The 20,659-nt window shown below is 36.2% G+C and overlaps 2 protein-coding genes across 5 annotated transcripts in view; one reads left to right on the forward strand and one right to left on the reverse strand.

Annotated features, from left to right (window-relative positions):
- Positions 1-1,465: 1,465 nt before the first annotated feature.
- On the reverse strand, positions 1,466-19,920 carry C3H2orf69 (chromosome 3 C2orf69 homolog). Its single transcript, XM_051985918.1, has 2 exons — positions 19,474-19,920; positions 1,466-5,219 (listed from the first exon to the last, which is right to left on the reverse strand). Exons 1-2 carry the CDS (start codon positions 19,831-19,833, stop codon positions 4,389-4,391), a joined length of 1,191 nt encoding a protein of 396 aa, XP_051841878.1. The 5' UTR covers positions 19,834-19,920; the 3' UTR covers positions 1,466-4,388.
- Positions 18,415-20,659, forward strand: part of FTCDNL1 (formiminotransferase cyclodeaminase N-terminal like) — a 106,424-nt gene continuing 104,179 nt past the window's right edge. For 2 of the 4 annotated variants that reach the window (XM_051985922.1, XM_051985921.1), the window contains exon 1: positions 18,426-19,419. The gene's annotated coding sequence lies outside the window, so the exon portion shown is untranslated. Of the gene's footprint in view, positions 19,420-20,659 lie in introns of all 4 variants that reach the window. The other 2 variants (XM_051985923.1, XM_051985920.1) reach the window with 2 other exon arrangements.

Here is a 20,659-nt window from a genome sequence, read left to right on the forward strand (position 1 = left end):
ATACGTCTTTTGAAAAACAGCCTTGCAAGTCAGAGCATTTAGGATTACTGACACTGCAGCTTGTATGTTCATGTATTAGCCAAGGCTAAATAAATAAGATTTTTCTCTTTTCAAAGAAAATTTTAGTAGTATTTTTTTCCCTATCAAACATAATTCAAATTGACCCAAGCGCTTCATTTACTTGCTGGGTTCTGTTAAGTCATTTATTCAACAAGTCTTAGGTTTTTCCTTTTACAGATGAAATTCAGCAAAGTATCTAAATAGCTGACAAAATGAATAACAGAAAGGGATTAGTTTAGAGCCTCATTTAAATTTTTAAAAAATCATTTCTATACTGCACTCTTATGGAGGTGTAAAAACAAAAAAAAATTTTAACAGTTCTAAGTATAGATTGAAGGAGCTTTAACCTCTTGGCTTTTTTCTCATCCAAATTTTACACACACAAAGTGTGTGTGTGCCTGTGCCCAGCATGATAATTTACTCTGTGTGTGTGTGTATAATCCAAACAGTCTAGCCAAAGATTGGGGAACTATGAAAGTAGAACAAAAAGTATTTCTGGACACTGGGAAAGACTCTATTATAAAATATGAATATTTTGCACTCACTGTAATTAAATATTGCAAAGAAACTTAAAAGAGAAATATTTTTAAAATAATGAAGCTAGTTCAAATAGTCTTGTCCAATTCATAATATCTACACCAAGGGTCCTCAAAAAAAACTTTTTAAATAGGGGGCCAGTTCACTGTCCCTCAGACTGTTGGACTATAGTAAAAACAAAAACTTTGTTTTGTGGGCCTTTAAAGAAACTTCATAGCCCTGGGTGCAAGGGGGATAAACGTCCTCAACTGCTGCATCTGGCAGCGGTCTGTAGTTTGAGGACCTCTGACTACACTTTATGAAGTGTTTAAGATTAAATTCCTCTTCAAATTATTGGAGACGAGAAAGATGAAAGTAAATTAAATATGCCTTTGTTGACTAAAATAAAAAAAGAAACGATATAAACTCATTTCAAAGATTTTCAACCCAAAATATTAAGCTGAAGTATGCTTTGATGAAACAGTTTGGCAAATGCTTACCTAACAGGTTAGTTAGATTATAACCAAATTATAGCCAGAACCTACACTCAGGCATAACTTCAACAGTCTATTTTTCTTCATGAGAAGCAAAAAACTTTAATATAAGATTTTCTAATGTAATACCATACAGATGAGAAATGAGGCTAAGAATGGCAACTTTTAAGATGCTAAACCAAAGATTGTTTTCTTTAGTCTTTCTTGCCATAGTAAAATATTTTAAGTTTTTACAAAAAGTCAAATATAATTTTTTCCTAGATAGCTCATTAAAAATTATAATATGCATCATTCTAATCTTAAGAATGGTTTCAAAGTCTTATTTCAGGGTGCAAGGCACTTTTGGAAGTGAATGAAGCATTTCAAGCAAGAGAATGCATGTACTCTAGGCTTAATAATTATTAAATCCCCAAGATTTTTATTGGCAAGACCATCTGGGCAAGAGCAAAAGACCCTCATATATTCCCACTTGATATAATTACAAAAACTTTGCCCAACTAGGAATGACATACCATATAAATATCAAAATTTAAATTATGTCAGAAAAACAATACTTAAAAGAGATTAAAAGTGCCCTTATCATTGTAGGACCCTAAAAGTTTTAATAAACAATGTTCCAGAAGGACTGAAACAATTCACAGAACTTTAAAAATTACTAAATTTGAGAATTAACAGTAAATTAATTTATGAATACTCTAGAAAAACATGCATTATAATGAAAAAGTGCTAAATTTTACAAAGCAATTCAAAACTGGGACAGAAAAAATCGTTCTTATAGTAGACTACATAACATTTGTTATACTTAATGTTCAAAGTGAATTTAAACAATATAGGTTAGCCAAGAAAGACAAAAATGTAATATATCTCACATATCCAAACCTAACCTGGCACATTAGTAGCATCTACTCAAACATTTCAACATTAGTTAACTCTTTATTTATATATAAAGTACACTCAAAAGCAGTCTCTATCAATTACTAATTTTAATACAATTGTACATTAATGCTACGGTGGGATCAACCTTTCACAATGTTTTCACGTCTATTTTTCAACTTGTGCCACAAGGCAAAATTGAAAAGTATACATGTTACTACAATTATGAAAGTAGAAAACAAAACTGACACAGAAAATTTTGCCTTAAAGTACTGCTAATAATAATTAAAACACAGGTCACAGCACAGGAAAAAGTAATGTTGCGATATAATAGTACTTGCTTCAGAATCTGATAATTTTCTTGATTTCTACAAGGTTATCTTTCCAGAAAATTTCAAAAAGGGCATTTTGAAGTTTATATTTATCATTCACATTACCACTAATACATAAAGAACTTGAGATGTTTATTATAATCACAATATTAAAAGATATACAGAAAACCACTCTCCCCTGAACTTTTCCATCCCAAATCTCTTTTCAATCTCATTGGGAAAAAAAATCCTCCTCTTTCACTTATTAGTCACAGAACAGTAAGATAACAGTACAATCACATATGAATGTGGGAATTAAAACAGCTATTACATTTGGTACAACCTATTTTATCAACCACTTTGCAGGTTTTTTTTTTTTTTTTAAAGGTTAGGAGTTGATTGGAGCTGGGGGTTGGGAGGATGGGTGTTGAAAGGAACTTTTTGGTCACAAAAGAAACTAAAGAAAGTCTTGTTTCTTCTAAAAATCCAAGAGCAAGTTAAAAACATAGTATTTCTATACAGAATAGGATACTATTCAGATACAGAATAGGATTCTATACAAAATAGGATGTTTCTGCTTAGTTTTTTTTCAGGGAACATTTTAAAGAGTGATCCCATTTCCCATTAAACACTGAACTTTTGGAATGTTTCAATAGCAATTTTTTTAAAGGTACTATGAAAAGACTAAATAAGTTATTCTATGAAATTATATTAGTTGACCCAAAGCCAAGATTGTACTATGTTCATTAGTTTTCAGTGAGTAAAATACTATTATTGTCTGTAGGGTAATTGTTATTTTACTTCTCCATTCCCCCCCAAATCATAAGTTAATTATCACATTTACTGCACAACTATTTAAAGATTAATTACTGTGACAAGTATTCACTCTGATAAAAAAAATCATTTTGTCTTCATCAAACAACTTCTTTTCATTGATAACTAACATCCTGGTTTCTCAAAGTGTATTTAGGTCAAAGAAAAATTGGCAGAAGGGGCCTTTACCTATCTTATGCAGCAATGTTAACTAAATTAAAATTTTTTGAGCAAAAATTAAATTTTGTGTCTTTAAACTTTCCTTTATAACTTCTTTCTGCAGCAATTTTGCATTTTGGCCAAAGAGAGCTGTTTCCTTTTGGCAGGCAGATTACTCTTCTGGAAAGAAACCAGTGATTCAGAACTGTAGAATTTGTCTTCTTTTGAGGAGAGTAATAAGTGGAGCAATGATTTTATTTTTTGGCTTATTTTTTACCACCCATGTTGATCTTTTTCATAAAGTTCATGAAATGAAATGTTTAAATGTGACCACAGTATATATTAGTTAGAAGAAGATATTCTGTTTCTGACCAATTTCCCAAAAGACGTTTCTGACCAAAATGAATTAAGTATTGTCTTATCAAAAACTTTCAGTTAAAAATCAAACTCTGAAGTTGAGATGGAATGTTAAAACTTAATGGCCAATTGTACACTACTGGGTTATTGGTCATTTTTTAGACAAACATTTAATATTTTTATAAGACCTAGAAGAAAAGACTAATAAGTGACAGCTGTTGCAAGATGAAGCAATATTATGTAAATATCCTTTTTATGGCAATAAGAATGAGGCACAAATTGGTAGTTACTCCAAACAATAGAAAATGTCATCAAATTTTTGCCTCTTTTAAAGAAAATAAAAGAACAATGTTCCCACCCAAGTGTATAATGAAATCAAATATTAAATTTTTCAGGGTGCTAAAAAGATAAGTTACTGTTTCTTTATTGTTACCAAGAAGTAAATATTCAAAATCTCCAATTATTTAAATATCAATAATAATTTTATAGTTTAAATCAATCATATGCCTTTGAAAAGACAGTAGTTATAACTTTTTCACTAATTTCAAGGGAAACACCATAGGATTAGCAAGAACCACACTGAATTCATAAATGAATTGTTAACTAATCCAACTTATGACTAAAAATTGCTGGAATTCACTTTCAATGAATACCATCAGCACATCATGCCAATTTTTAGTAACCGTGCTTCTATTTTCTCCAAACTAACAATACAAGGTGCTATTGAATGTTGTTTCTTGTCACTTGATTTCACAAGAGTGCTTTTTCCTTTAACTTAATACAATAAATTGGTAAACTTCAAGTTTCAGAATACTTCATGAATCCTGAAGTGATTTTCTATGGAAGGAGGTTCCTCCTCAAAGTGAATCTGGCTAGTCACCTCCATGCCAAAGTCCTCGAGGATCTGTACAAATTTCTTGTGCTCCTTTCCAATCCAAGACCTCATGGGGTCATTTACTTGGTAAGGAGTAACATGAGTATGAACTGTAATCCCTGTCTTTGCAAATTCTTGCAACACTTCGGGGTATGTAACCCAAGTATTGCTTCCTCCAGAATGACCACCATCCAGCCAGTACATTGTTCTTATGTTTTTGATGAAGGTGTTTATGTTCTTATCTTTCTGGGCTTCTTTCAGCTCAAAAAGTAGTTGGTTCAAAACAACACATCCTTTACTGAATCCAATTAAAGTAAAGGATGCATCTTTAAAAGATGGTGGATTAAAGTTGGTATCAGAGTCATCATATTGTTCATATTTTCTTTCTCTCTCAACCTGGCAGCCATTTGAAGCATGAGATGAATTTGCTCTACAGTAGCTAGAGGTCTTTGCCTCCTTTCTTAAACCATACCTTTTCTTCTTTGACAAGATAATGTTCTGTGTAAGAGTGAATGCATTAACTAATAACGAATAAAGATGCTTAAAAGCTCCAAACTCAGTGTTGTGATCTGGGGCACCAAACATGTTGCTCTTCACAAAATTGTCATAACAGCTGAACTTGTGCAAATGCATGCGGGAGCTCTTTACTACCCAAATATAACTATTGGTGAAGTGGTGTGCGAGAAGGAAAGCAACATTTTCTAAACTCCAGTTTTCCCATTGAAAATTCTCAGGATGACGTGCCATAACTTCACGATAGTTCTGTAAGAAAAGAACCAAAACAAAATCATTGTTACAAACAGATATACACATGCATAAATATTGTCCTAAAATATGCTTTTTTTTAAGGGGCAGTAGAGGGACAACTTTAGAATTCTGGATTGCTAAGTAGAAAATGGAGTTGATTGGTTGCTCCAAATAGAAATATTTAGGTACTAATAAACTACACTTACTCACATATGTATTCAATTTCCCTTCTCTTAGTGGTCTTAAAGCACTATATAAATATAAGTTCTGCTAGCTTTTTTTTTTCCTTTTTTTTGCTGAGGCAACTGGGGTTAATTGATTTCCTCAGGGTCACACAGATAGGAAGTGTTAAGTGTCTGATGTCAGGTTTTCCTGACTTCAGGGCTGGTGCTCTCTCCTCTGTGCCATCTAGCTGCCCCTTATAGTTACAGCTTTAATTGGTTTCATTTTTTGCAATAAAATAATTATCTTGCAAGATTAAAAATCACCTACTATAATAGCTGCCATGTTGTTCACTTTAATAATATCTGAATATAACTACTTGGGTTCCCCTGTATCTAATAATATAAAATTTGATATGTACAGTACCACTTTTAGAATCAATGTACTAATTTTTATTTTTCATAGGAGTAGGTACTCAATAAATGTCTGATTGATTTTTACTTATTATTCCACTCTGAATGGAAATATAAAATAGCATAATTGAACTGAGAACTTTAATTCTAAGATTTTAAAAGGATTATACATGTGACAGAACAACTGATAAACCAAGAAGGCAGGTAACTATCCTGTTCCAGTAATAGTAAACTATAAGACTTAATATCAAATCAAGATGGAATAATTAAAAGAAAGTCCTTTCCCAAACAATACAACACACTAGTTTGATGGAAATTTACATCTAGAAGCATTTGACAATGCTACACTATTTTTCAAAATTTATTACAATGGCATATATAAATCATGAAAGCACCTACCTTAGGGACAAACTAGAACTCTGCTCCCATAGTGCATAAAAAAAAAAAAGAAACTAAATCCCAGAGAGATCACTATTGCCCAAGGTTAGTGACTAAGTGTCACATAGCAGAGATTGGAACTAATCTTTTTCCAGTGCTATATCAAACAATACAATTCTAAAATGTAGATATATTTTTCTTAAAGAGTTCTCTGACCACTACACACCTGTCAGATTGGCTAGAATGACAGGGAAAGATAATGCAGAATGTTGGAGGGGATGTGGGAAAACAGGGACTGATACATTGTTGGTGGAATTGTGAACACATCCAGCCATTCTGGAGAGCAATTTGGAACTATGCTCAAAAAGTTATCAAATTGTGCATACTCTTTGATCCAGCAGTGTTTCTATTGGGCTTATACCCCAAAGAGATATTAAAGAAGGGAAAGGGACATATATGTGCCAAAATGTTTGTGGCAGCCCTATTTGTAGTGGCTAGAAGATGGAAAATGAATGGATGCCCATCAATTGGAGAATGGTTGAGTAAATTGTGGTATATATGAATATTATGGAATATTATTATTCTGTAAGAAATGACCAGCAGGATGAATACAGAGAGGACTGGAGAGACTTACATGAACTGATGCTAAGTGAAATGAGCAGAACCAGGAGATCATTATATACCTCAACAAGGATACTGAATGAGGATGTATTCTGATGGAAGTGGATTTCTTCGATAAAGAGACCTAATTCAGTTTCAATTGATCAAGGATGGACAGAAGTAGCTACACCCAAAGAAAGAACACTGAGAAATGAATATAAACTGCTTGCATTTTTGTTTTTCTTCCCGGGTTATTTCTACCTTCTGAATTCAATTCTCCCTGTGCAACAAGAGGACTGTTCAGTTCTGCACACATATATTGTATCTAGGATATACTGTAACCTATTTAACATGTAAAGGACTGCTTGCCATCTGGGAGAGGGGGTGGAGGGAGGGAGGAGAAAAATCAGAACAGAAGTGAGTGCAAGGGATAATGTTGTAAAAAATTACCCTGGCATGGGTTCTGTCAATAAAAAGTTATTAAAAAAAAAAAACAAACAGTTCTCTGTCATCATATTAATCCTTAATCCCAAAGGGAAAAAAAAAGTGGAGAAAGATTTAAACCATGGCACAAAATTTTAGGACATATAGAAAGATGAATCCTTGATAGATGAGTTTTAAGAATAGGTAAACTTCATTTATACAGGATAGGTATTAGCTTTCAGTCATTTGAAGACAGGAAAAAACTAAGACTTCTGTGGTCTCACATCATTAAGAATCTTTCCTTAATATCTGACTCAAGCATATTAGTGCTTGAAGTTTGCTGAAACAGTATAGGCTGACATGTGGCTAACATGCTAATGCTTATTAATAACTAAGAATTGGAAAAATCATCCAAATTGATTTAAAGGTATACATTCTAAGGAAACAGACAAGGAGCCCAGTGACAAACAAGAAAGAAAAAAAAAAAAAAAACTTTACAGAGAAAGCCAAGATCTTTAGTTAGTCCTACTAAGAGATATGAACAAAGGGAACTGGAAGGCTATATGCTTTGTTAGAAAAAAATCACAGTCCTGTTTCAAGTCCCAGATCTACCATTCAGAAGTTAAGTCATTTTACCTCTTTGAGTCTCAGTATCCTCTTCTGTAAAATAAGGACATTACACTAAAGTGCTTTCAGAGTCCTTTTGTATTCTTATCATTTACAATTCTTTGTCAATAATTTTACAGATCATGGGCTACATTTGGGCTTTTTGCCTAAGGAACTCACCAAGTTTCACTGAGGTGGTTAAAAAAAAAAAAAAAAACTTAAGAAATGCATCTCTAAACTCAGGTTTACTGGGAAAGTTGAAGAATTTCAAGACAATATTTTTTTTAAGATCCATGAAAGGCAAGAAAAAAATGCTTTTCAAGATGAAAGGTCTAACTCTATTGATAAGGTGTCAGGAGTGAGAGAATCTGAAAAAGGAAAAATTATGATCTGCACTTGATTGAGTTTTAAGGTAGGGAATCTGAATTCTAATCCTGCCCCTACCATTTTCTACCTCTGCTTACCTAGAGACTAAATCAAGAGGAAATATGGAAAATAACATGGATCATGACTTAGGATCAAGGACCAAAAGCACAACATGATACTACAAAAGAATTGAAATTTTCAGGTGATAGTACTTTATAGTACTCTCCCCTACCCCCCTTTTTTTTCTCTTGCCTTATTATCTGATACTGACTTCTTAACCTCTACTTCTAACACCTGGCTCTCCCTCTCTTTTAGCTCCCTTCAGCTACTTTGACTTGGTTGTTCTGCAAACCATCTAATACTAACTTAGCCCAGCTTTTTTGATTATCCTTGCTTCTCTCTTTCAATTCCAACTTTACCTGTCCCCATATCCCTGCACTGCCATTAAGCGCTTCTCAAGCCTTGATGTCTACCTAATCTCTAGTAGTTTTGTGCCTTGCTTGGGATAAGTCATGATATTATCTCAGTCACAAATTAGGCTGCTTGAAAATAATGGCAGAGGTTATTTTCTGCAAGACATTCAAGAGTGTCTAGGGATCATAAGCTGTGATGACTATTTTTCAGAATTCTGAGGATCTGTCAAGCAAGTAGCAATCATTTTCTACTGAAGGAAATTAAAGACTATAGACAGCACAGCATAAAGGATTGATCAAGTTTATTTGCCAATCTTGCAGATCCCCAAAGCTTAGGCTGGTGTTGATTGTTCATGGACCTCTAAGCATTTCCAAAGTGTTATTTGTGATATCACATCTAGTGTGGCAGATGTATCACTAAGCTATAGTCACATATAATTCAATGCTTTTGAAAGATAACATTTCATTGATAAGGATTTTCCTTGTACTAATGTAAATCTCAACTTATGCTTGCCTTAGGCCATTAGAGAAATTCTCATCCATGCACTCCTATATATCTTGCAAAGATGATCTACCTTTATGAAGATCTTTGTCTAGGTATTTTAATATTTTGTTGTTTCTGAAATATTATGTCACAATCAACTTATCATCTTTTAACATGCATGTTATCTCTGCAGTGATAAACTTATGTATCTTCTTATGCAAAAGTAGTCATGATTTATTGTAGCTAATTTGTGTTTATTATTATATACATTATCCTTTGAATAACCTGAAATTCTGATGGTAATTCATGATTCATAGCCAAAAAGAATGACTGAACAATTATTGTTATTAAGAAGCTAAATTTTTATGCTGGGGAAAAATCAAAGTACTACATAATTTTCCAAGTGTAATTTACTCATTCTTAGGCCTCTTCAATTCTGGGCCTAGCTCACTATCCATGTATATTATCTACCAAAGATTGATAACCTGAAGGACAAAATGGGCTACTCACCCAACTGTATGTCATAATCTGACCAAGTATTCTTCATCCACTTGTTTTTTTCCTATATGGATTGTTGGGTCAATATCTGTTGAGTGGGCACTGAGATCCTGTAGTATTCTGGGCTTTTATGCAAGCACCACAATGTCACCTGCAAACAGGAGCATTTGGAGGACCTTATCATGTATAGGGAATCTCTTCCATTTGGATAGTACGGGACAGCCTAAATAATAGTGATAAACACCCTGGGTGAACTTTCACCTTTGTTTTATATTTCAATTGTTATTGATAATCCAAGGATCACTAAACAAAATTCTCTGTGGTTGCACCCACTAAATTATCTCAAAGGACTTTAATACAAGACACCTTGTTGGAGAGAAAAGTTTATTTTGCTCTAAGACTCTAATTTTCTGTAATCAAACAAACATATTAAGATCTTATGTTCTCAACTTTGAAAGACTAAGAATTCTGATCAACACAATAACTAATCTTGATTCCAAAGGATCCATGCTGAAAGTATGCTACCTATTTCTAAACAAATGATGGTCTAAGGGGAAAACTGACATATTTCTGAATATGACTAATGTAGGAATTTTTTTGCTTGGTTATGCATATTTGTTACAAAGGGTTTTATTGTTCCCCCCCCCCCCAATGGGAGGAAAAGGTAAAAGAAGTGAAAAATATTTTATTGGAAAAAATATGATTAAAAAACAAAATGCTGATAACCTAACAAAAAAAGATTTTGTTCTCTACATCTTTTATTCAAGTATATAAATATTTAGACAATGGTAGAAAAGTCAATAATAAACAGTTATTGAATACCTACTATGTGCCAAGCACTATAATAAGAACAAAAGCTTACTTAAGTTTCTTTTTCAACTGTATCAATGATATATTATCAACATGTGCACAGACCATTCTAAAATATTGTGTAGGAATAAGAAAGTAAATATATGGGACTGATAGTTGTTTCAATCAATCCTGAGGATAAATTAATCTGAGCTATGCTTTTTTCTTTCTTATTGACATTCCTTTGATAAAGTTCTCTGTGAGAAACTTGAAAAACTTATCTATAAAGGAGAATCACATCTAACATGAATTTTTTCTTTATGTGACTGCTCTGGTCCAGCCACACTTCCCAGCTTGATTTTGAGTGTTATTTACAGTTCTTCATATACAATATCAGGTGATGAGTTATTGAGTCCCAGTGTACTGTTTCTTCATTGAACAGTTATAACAGATGTAAAAACATTGGCAAACTTAGTACATTTATTATGTCTATTTGTGTTTTCCTGGCAGTTTCATCTTAAAATACTTTTGGGATCATTTGAGTATCACACCAATTTTTCTGCAGACTCACTTTCCCCTTTATTGATTTCACTGCTGTGAGTCAGATTTTTTAACTATCTTTCTACATAATGTTTAACAATTGAGCTTGGCTCATACTCTTTAAAATTGTTGCTCCTAGTCCAGGCAAGGAGGATTGAGTGCTTGTTGTTAATTACTTTCCAGAGCTAAAGGGGACTTTTGAAACTGCCCTTAAGGCAAAAGTTCCAATTAGCATTCACCAGCTTTACCAGGAATAAGTTCTTTTAGAATTCATAATTAGTATTGTGTAAGGACTACCCTTGTTCTGACTAGTTCATTTTTGGAAAGCATGACCATACTCATACATACATGAGAAATCAGCCTAGATTCAGAGAGACTTGTCTGCACTTATCTGGCAGTATAGATACACAATGGCTAGACCTTGCTATTGGAGGTGCCCAAATATATGGCAGATGTTCTAACAGCCCATTCAGGGAAACTGTTTTACTTTAAAAGAAAAAAAAATACAATTCATGACCAGTTATATATAGAAAATGAAAAAAAAACATTTATTAGGAGTCTACCACATGCCAGGTATTACACTAAGCACCTTACAAATATTATCTCAACTGACTGACACTGGGAGATAAGGGCTACTGGCAAATGCTATTATTATCCACATTTTACAGATGAATAAATTGAGACTGAGACCAAGTGTCACATGGTTATTAGTGTCTTGAGAGCAAATCTGAACTCAGGTCTTTCTACTTGCTGTGTTACTTAGCAGCCGCTAGGCAACATTATAGCTTTATGCCTTTATGGTTACAATTTGGTACTTCAAGGTTTACAGAACTGAGCACACTTCCCTAAAAACAATATTGTGAGGTAAATTGTGCAGGTATTATATCTGTTTTAGAGTTGAGAAAACTACAACTCAGAAACATCAAGTGACTTTTTAATAGTTATACAAGACGAGAAAACGCTCCCCCTTCTTCCAATACCTTCTGTTTAGTTTTCATGAACATGTGTGTATATATACATATATGTATCCAGAGACACACATATATACATGTGTACATAATACATTTAAATAAAATATATGTATATAGACATGTGTTGTAATGCCAGAGAAACTGAGGCAGGAGAGAGATTAGAGAGTTTTTAATATTTTATTAATGGGAGAGTAAGATTGACTGGACAGGACTCTCGTCTCAAATTGTCCAGCCAGACAGAGATAAAGATATACTGGGACCAAGGAATTCATGTTGGTCCCAGGTCTGGAGGAGACTATCATCTCAAAGAATCCAGCATCCAGCATCCACAGCCAGCCACCATTCTCCAGCAATGAATGGAGAATCTCTAACCTTTATATACCTTTTAGAGACAAAGAAGAGGGAAAAAGAGTGGGAAAAGCCCAGCTGGAAAAGGCTATGATAAAGATGTCAGTGAAATATCTTGGAATACTTTAAGGGATGTTGTAAATTTCTCAAGGACAGAAGATAATCAGGAAGTCTACTCTCTTGTTTATCTTACTTGGGCTAACAATTTATATCCTTAGACTAATTGGTCCTCAGCCTTCATGGACCAGAGGGAGATTTACAGCTTAGGGGAGTAATTAGGGAGACTGAGACAAGGGAAACTTGTACAAGGAAACTGAGTCAGGACAGTTAAAGAAAACTGTGGCATAACATTGTGTGTGTGTGTGTGTGTGTGTGTGTGTGTGTGTGTGTGTATATCTTTCCCAACATGAGACTGTTTTATTTTTACCACAGTATTCTGCACTTAACATTATTCCTCACATGGAGTAGGTGCTTAATACATGCTTATAAACTGATTCCAAGGCTTCTAATGCCAAGACCAGACTTCTTCCCATTACACCATGCTGCTGCCCAGCACCATTCCTGCTCGCCCTGGGTACAATTTGTGCAGGCAGAGAGCCATGTATGGAACAGTCTGTAAAACAGACCTCCTTCTCTCTTTCCTCATGCTCATACAACTCACATTTTATATCCACCCTCAATACTTATCCTTTTCTGATATTCAAGTTCAAATGTCCACACTACTGGATATTTTGGGACTCAAGACTTACAGATTCAATTTTGGCTACAGAGAGTGAGAAATTTTGTACCATCTTAGTGGTCACTAAAACAATCAATAGATACCCATTCTGATGTACATATGTGACTATGCCCCAACCTACAATCTAGAAGATAGAACATTTTTAGAGCATAAAAATGATCGGCTCTCTGGTCTTTCTAGTAATGCTGCAGGCCAACTGCTTGGCACTGAATGATCCAAAAGTCTTAATGCATAGTTCTCAGAAAGGGTCACCTTTTGCTTTGAGGATTGCCAGGAACATTCCCCAAAATGTCTGAATTCTACAACCTGTCTTCAACCCAGATCTCAGGTCAGAATTCTCTCCCTAGAATGAAGACAATTAGGATGTGTTGAGAAGTAACAAAGAAGAAAAGCCTGATAAACAATCTGAAGTAGAATTAACCTGGGTCAAGAAACTACAATTCCAGCTGGACTTATCCATTTACCAGACCAGAGATCATACCCTACAGACAGTCTTAGGAAAGAAATAGAATGAGAAAGCATTCAACTAGTTGTCAGGATCCCTCTTACTCATTAAAAAAAAAGGAAAAAAAAATTGGAAGCTAAGATTCTGCCATGATTATAGGATTTTGAACTCGATCACCATTCAGGAGTGGAAATAGTTATGTGACCTCATTGAACAGGAGATAAGTATAGTGAGGTAATATGTCATAATACAAAGAACACTAGACTTGGAATAAGAAAGTTCTGCATTCAAATTCTCCCTAAGCATGAGCATTAAACCTCTTACTCTCAAAGCTCAATTTCCTCATTTGGAAAATAATAATACATATAGTTTTCTACATCACAAGGGCTACTGCAGAATCCAAATGAATTAATAATTGTAAAGTATCTTGATGATGTAATTGTTCTTCACCAAATTAAACTTTCCATATGCATATAATGTGGTCTTGATAAAATATAAAATGGCAGTCTAAAAAAGGGGAAAAAAAGCTTTATGTATAAAAACTGTAGCATCTTTTTTTTTTTTTTTTTGCAAAGAACAGGAAACTAAAGTGGTACTTATCAACTGAAGAGTGGCTAAAGAAATTATGGTACGTGAACAAAATGAAATATTTTCAAAGCAGGTCAATATGCATTTTAAGTGCTAATTAATCATGCTAATTATTGCACTACGCCCTACGGATTCAAACAAGGCAAAAAGAAAGACAAAAAACAGCTCATGCTTTCAGGAAGCTCAGTCTGAAGGGGAGACAGAACACAAACAGCTACGTCCAAAGGAGTGATCTCAAAGGAAAGACACTAGAGTTAAAGAAGATCAAGAACAGATTTCTTGCAAAAGAGACTTTAGCTGGGACCTGAAGGAAGTCTGGGAGATAATATATATTGAGTTAATCAAAGAATTGAGTAAAAATAGAAATTTCTGTAGCACTATACCACAACTACCGCTACTAAAATTAATGACAGCAATAGGTATTGAATATATATGTGTGTACATGCACTGTTAAGTTCTCCACACAAATAAAATGTACATATATACCAGAGATAGGATCTGTTTCAAATGGCTCCTCATACTTTGACTTGTACAACAGCACAGTGTTAAACTACAGAGCCCTGTTCCTGCAGAGCTCTGTCTCCTACAGAGACCTTCTGGCACCAACTAGAGCTCCAATAAAAAACCTAGGGGCAGTTGACAGGTTTGCTTCAACTCTTGTTGATTCCTTTCCAACTCTGTGTGGCAGCAATATTAGATTTCATTAAGGATTTGCCCCAACACTTAAGGTACCATGCCAACTTTAATATAATAGAAGAAGACTTTCTATGCTTGTCTTATTACAAGCTTATCCTTGACCCAAAATATACCTTTTCAGGTCACCCACCATAACTAATTATGAATAGCTAGGCTATATAACAATTACTGTAGGCCATGAGGGTCATTTATAATACGTAGTATCTCTTTCAGTATAAAAATCTGGGAGAAACTACTGAACAAATTAGAAAATACACAGGCAAAACTTCTTCAGATTGGTTCCTTGAAGAACTATCATAACAAATCTTTAATTTTATTACCAGTTCCTCTCAGTAAACATTATAGGGAAGTTGATTCCAACTCAAGTCAACAGTCAAACAAGCAGCATTTAATGAATACCTACTATGTCCCAGGTGCTGGAGATACAAAGACAAAATTTAAACACTTTCAGTCCTTGAATTTACAACTGAATTGGGCAAGACAACACTATATGTATGTATGACACTATATGTATGTATGTACAAATGTATGTAATATGTACATATGCACGCCAATTAGATAACAAGCATGTGTTTATTAAACACAACCACACACATACACCAAAACACCAAATAGATAACAGATGAGAGGGGAGAGTCACTAACCACTGGAGTATCAGGAAAAAGCCTTATACACAAAGTAGTACTTGAAGAAAACTATAAATTCAGAAAGAGCAAAAGCACTGAAATAGGTAATGGAGTACCACATGAAGAATACTAAGGTCAATTTGGCAGGATCAAAGTGTGTATGAGAAAGAGAGTTAGAATCAGTTTGTCAAGCAGAGTTAAGGTTGAAGTCTCAAACAGAAGAGTTTATATTTGATTTTAGAGTTAAGTAATGGAATAACAATTAGATGAGCTTTAGAGAAAGCACATTGGCAACTGTGTGTAAGATAAACTGGCACAAAGAGAGAGAGAGAGAGAGAGAGAGAGACTTGAGACAGGAATACAAATTAGGAAGCTATAGTAATATTACAAGTAAGAGGGGATAAAATAAGAAGGGATATTACATGCAAGCTAAAATGGTAGCTGTGTGAAGAGATGGGATGGATTCAAGAGATGTTATGGAGGTAGAAGGGACTAAGAGTTAACAACTAATTGGATTCATAGAGTGAGTGTGAGATGATAATGACATCACAGCTGTAAACCTGGATAATAGGAAAGATGTGGGTACCCTTCACAAAACTAGGGAAAAATTTTGTAAGAATTTTAAAAGTTGAAATTAACTACTTTGTTAGTGACCAAGTATACAAACATTTGATAAATCTTTGTTGAATCACTGGAAGAGTTCAAGTAGAAATGTGGATGAGGACTTGCACTAGGTATTCAACTGGATCACTTTTAAGGTCTTTCTAATCTATGATTACTTGATATGAAGCAAGTGGTTTAAGAATGTACTAATCTGTGAGCAAATGATTTAAAACTCTGTACTAATTTGTGAGCTTTTAATAATTTATAGTCAAAAAGTCTACAAGACAATAGTGAAAATTGAGTTAATCCATTATTTTTAATGTTTAAAGTAATCTATAAATTTTTACTATAAATTATTACCCATTTTCTTTGTTTATTCTAACAGCTCTCAGTAAGATGTAGAGCAACTCATCTTCAATGAACTCTCAAACAAACTTTAACATGAAATATTAAAGGGCTTTTATGTACTAAATATAGTACCATGAAATTTAATGTGAATAAAATTAGCTTCTCAAGTATAAAAAATAGAGAAATCATGTCTGGATTCAAGTCACTCACCATAACTAATTATGAATACATAGGCTGGATAACAATTACTATAGGCAATGGGAGCCATTTATTATACTTAATGGCCTTTTAGCATAAATTCTAGGGAGAAAGTACTGAACAAAGTGATAAATATACAGGCAGAACTCGTTACACCTCAGTTTAATTCTTTGATCAACTATCATAGTAGATTTTTGATTCAATAGAAAAAGATATGAACAGTGGACTTAAGTTTCAATTTGAATCAACAATATAAACAACAAAAAAGTAGAATGATTTAAATTAAAATGAGACATAATGTCCAAGATGAGGGGTGATAGGCCAGTTATTATGCTTTGTCCTGGTCAGACTACATCTGGATCACTGTTCTCAAGTTTGGGGTGACACAATATAAGAAGGATGTTAAACTGGAGATGCAGAGAAAGAAATAACTATATAAAAAAACCACTAAATCATAACATAATAAGAATTAGCTGAAAGTGAAGATTTTCAGCCAGAAGAAAACTGGGAGGTAGGGGTGGAGATATGAGGAAAGAAGTAGAGGAGTGGCCTTAGATACTAAACAGGGACACAACAGCTGTTTTCAGTTATCTGAAGGGTTATTTGTGAAAATCAGATTGGACTTGTTCTTCTTGGTCCCTAAGGGCAGAATTGAGATCAACAGGTTGAAAATTGCTAAGAGATTGGTTTAGGCTTTATATAAGGAAAAATTCTCCAACAGAACTATCCAAACAGGAAGCTAGGTGGTGCAGTGGGTATAGTGCCAAAATGGCAAACCACTCCAGTATGTTTGCCAAGAAAATCTCAAATAGGGTCACAAAGAATTGGACACATCTGAAAAACCACTGAACAATAATAAAAAAATGAAACGAGGAAGGAGTGAGTTCCCCTTCACAAGGAATCTTCAAAGGCCAACTAGTTACTTTTTAGATATATTATAAAGGGGATTTCTTGTTCAGATATAGGTTGCATTTCCTTACAACTTTGAGATTCTATTTTATTATTCTGGGCTTAATGCATAAATTATTTCTTGAATTACACTATATTATTGTATAATTTCCAGAAACAAATCTTATTTATATGTGAATATATATGTGTATCTGTGTATATACACATATCCTTTCCTCAAAAGTATAATGTTTACATTAAACTAGTACTTTTGTTGTTATTTACTTTATTAAATGACTACAATAGGTCAAGTCTCTTTGCTAAGCACTAGGGATGTAAAAGGGGCAAAAGATAGTCCCTGCCCTTAGTGAGCTCATAATCTAATGAGGGAAGACAACAAAGCAAACAAATATATACCAACAATCTATATCTGGGATAGAGGGGAAATAATTTAAAAAGGAAAGACAATTGAATTAAGATATGGGAAGGGCTTCCTATAGAAATAATTTTTAAAAACTTATTCTACTCTAGACCCCTTTTCACCCAAGAAATTGTTCCATGACATCCAGCATACACACACACACACACACACACACACACACAAAAGATATAAAAAAATCAAACATTTGCTGATAACACATTTTGTGATCCCACATTCATTTACAACCATGTGGGGTCGAAAAACCACGGACTATTGCAATATTTCCATGCATGAGGTGAAGTGCCTTTAATCAGTCAGGAATTCAAAAAGACCTGAATTTAAATCTAGAATCAGATACTTGTCAGCTGTATGACTCTGAGCATCATCATTCTGAATGTTCTCATGGACTATTTGTGCCCATTTCTAATAGCCCTTCTAAGTTTGTATTGGTCTGATTAGCCAGTTACACTGGACCTTGACTCCAATACAATCCAATACAATGATATCATTTTGGCCCTCTTCAAGTATGAAGGACAACAACCAACCAACAGACCCCAGGGTTGAGAGGTCATTCAATCTCTGTCTGCCTCAGTCTCCTCAACTGTAAAATGGAAATAATAACAACTTATTTGCTAAGATTGTTATGAGAATGAAATGAGGTTTGTAAAGTGCTTATTAGAACAGTGCCTGAGATACACCAGATGCTATATGAATGCTTATTTCCCTTCTCACCTCCCACTCCCAACTAAAATGATGGCAGTACTAAAGAAGGGAGCTATTGGAGAGAGGTTACAAAGGTGAAATCTGAAATCGACAGACTGGATATAGAGACAATGAGGAGCTGAGAATGACGTAGGTTGCCAGCCTGGGAGACCAGGTAACTAGTAAAGACCAATCAAGTATAATAGAGAAATTTGGAGGGGGAGTGTTTAGGATATAAAGATGAGTTTCGTTTTAGATATGTTTAAGTTTTAAGTCTGAGTGTCAACTGGACATCCAGTTGGGGATGTTGAAAGGCATATGTAAATAGAGATCGGACATTTGCTTAAGAGTCTGGGCAAGTTATGTAGATTTGAAATTCATTAGTATGGAGAGAATAATTAAACGTATATGGGGGCTAATAAGTTCACTAAGCGAACTATTGGAGAAGGGAAGAAGCCCCAGGGAAGAACCCCGCGGGACACCTAAGGTTAGAAGATGATAAAAGGAGGAATCAGCAAAGATGACAGAGAGAAGAGCTTTTGACTAGACATCCACACTTTCACGAATCTTGCCGCCTCCTTCAAATCTGTCAAGCAAAATGTTATTAACAAAATTAAGTGTTGAGAACTTAGATGAGCCTCTGACTACTACTACATGCCCAACTTTCTCCTCCCCCAGCTGTGTCTTTTGGATCACATAACTACTGGCAGGCTGGCTTGGATTCCCGGTACTAGGCGGCTTTTCCTCGAACACCACACCAGGTTAACTCGAGAACACTGCCTCCTCCCACAGCCCTAACGGGCCACTCAGGAATAACGAGCGCGGGGAGGCAGGGGCAGCTCCGGGGGGCGGGTCCTCAAAGAGCAAACTCTCCAGGCCCCGGCCTGCCCCCCGGGGGCACGTAGAAGGGCAGTCGGGTGGAAGAGGAGCAGGCCGAGGGGTCCTTCCTCAGCTCCTAGACGCAAACCAGGTAAAGGATTCCCAGAGAAAGCTAGAGGGAGTGAGGGGCGGGGCTGCCACTTACCTGGACGTCTCCAGGGAAGTAGAGGACGTGATGTTGGGGAGCTGCCGCCAAAGTCTCCAGCTTCGCCTTCTCTGCGGGGCTCTCCAGGGGGTCGTTCTGCTCGCGGAGCCCCGCCGCCGCCAACAGGAGCAGTTCGTTGCAGCGCTGCGTATCGGCGCCCTGTACGTTAGGGAGCCGCAGACACTGGATGCCCTGCCCCATGCCGCGGGAGCCCACCGCAGGGGTGGCGCGACCCCCGCCGCCGCTGCTGCCGCTGCATACGTTCATGACCCCGGCCTGGTAGAAGAAGGCGCAGGTGCCTCTGGTCACGACCAGAAGCAGCAGTGGCAGCGACGGCGGCGGCGACAACAGGAGGCTCATGAAGCCACCGTCGGCGGCGGCCGCTCAGCCCGGTCCCTGCCCGTAGCCGCTACACCTGCCACCAACCCCAACCGCCGGTAGGGGAGAGCGGGAGGCGGCGGCAGCGTCGTTCTTGTCGTCAGCGAGCGACGTCCGCGCGCCCCGCGCGCGTAAGAGGAAGGGGATCGAGGGAGCTACTCGCTAGCGGAGGAGTGGGGAAAGGGGTCTGGTTACCGAGAACGGAAGGCGGAGACTGGGCGTTTCTTGAGGAATGGCGTTTGTTATTGGCAAGTTTGGCTCTCGCCGGGCAGTTCAAAACGGAAGTGTCAGAAAGTCTCTCAGCCGAGCTGGGAGGGGGAAGGGAAGGAAGCGGGGGAGCATAAGAAAAGAGGGGTGTGAGGGGGGGGGGGGTTAAAAAAAAAAAAAAAAAAAACCCTGATGCGGCGCATGCGCATTAGTCGGGGTGAGCCGTAACAGTAGCTGTCCAACCATCCTGAGGAAGGGATTGTGAGGTACAATTCTAGGCTGTGTCTGTGTGCCCCGGTTTACGGTTTTGGGGGATGCTTTCCGAAGTTTTCGGGTCCTCGAAAGGAGGCAGTTCCCGAGACGTAGGCTTCGTATGTGGAGAGCTCCCATGGAGGCGCGGGCCCTCAGTTTCCCCTCCCCTTTATTCCCCAGCAAATTGAGCTGGTGAGTGACCGGAGAAAACAGCCTCTATAAAGGGAGAGACAGAAAAGAGGGATTAGCATGCACTTCCCTCACTCGTCCGAGATTAAGAGAATTCATTTTCGCAGGCCACACAGTAAACGGTAGCGCCCCCAGATTCAGTCTGTTAGTATAAGCGTGA

This window comes from Antechinus flavipes, chromosome 3, assembly GCF_016432865.1.
Source record: "Antechinus flavipes isolate AdamAnt ecotype Samford, QLD, Australia chromosome 3, AdamAnt_v2, whole genome shotgun sequence".
In the NCBI taxonomy this organism is placed as follows: domain Eukaryota; kingdom Metazoa; phylum Chordata; class Mammalia; order Dasyuromorphia; family Dasyuridae; genus Antechinus; species Antechinus flavipes.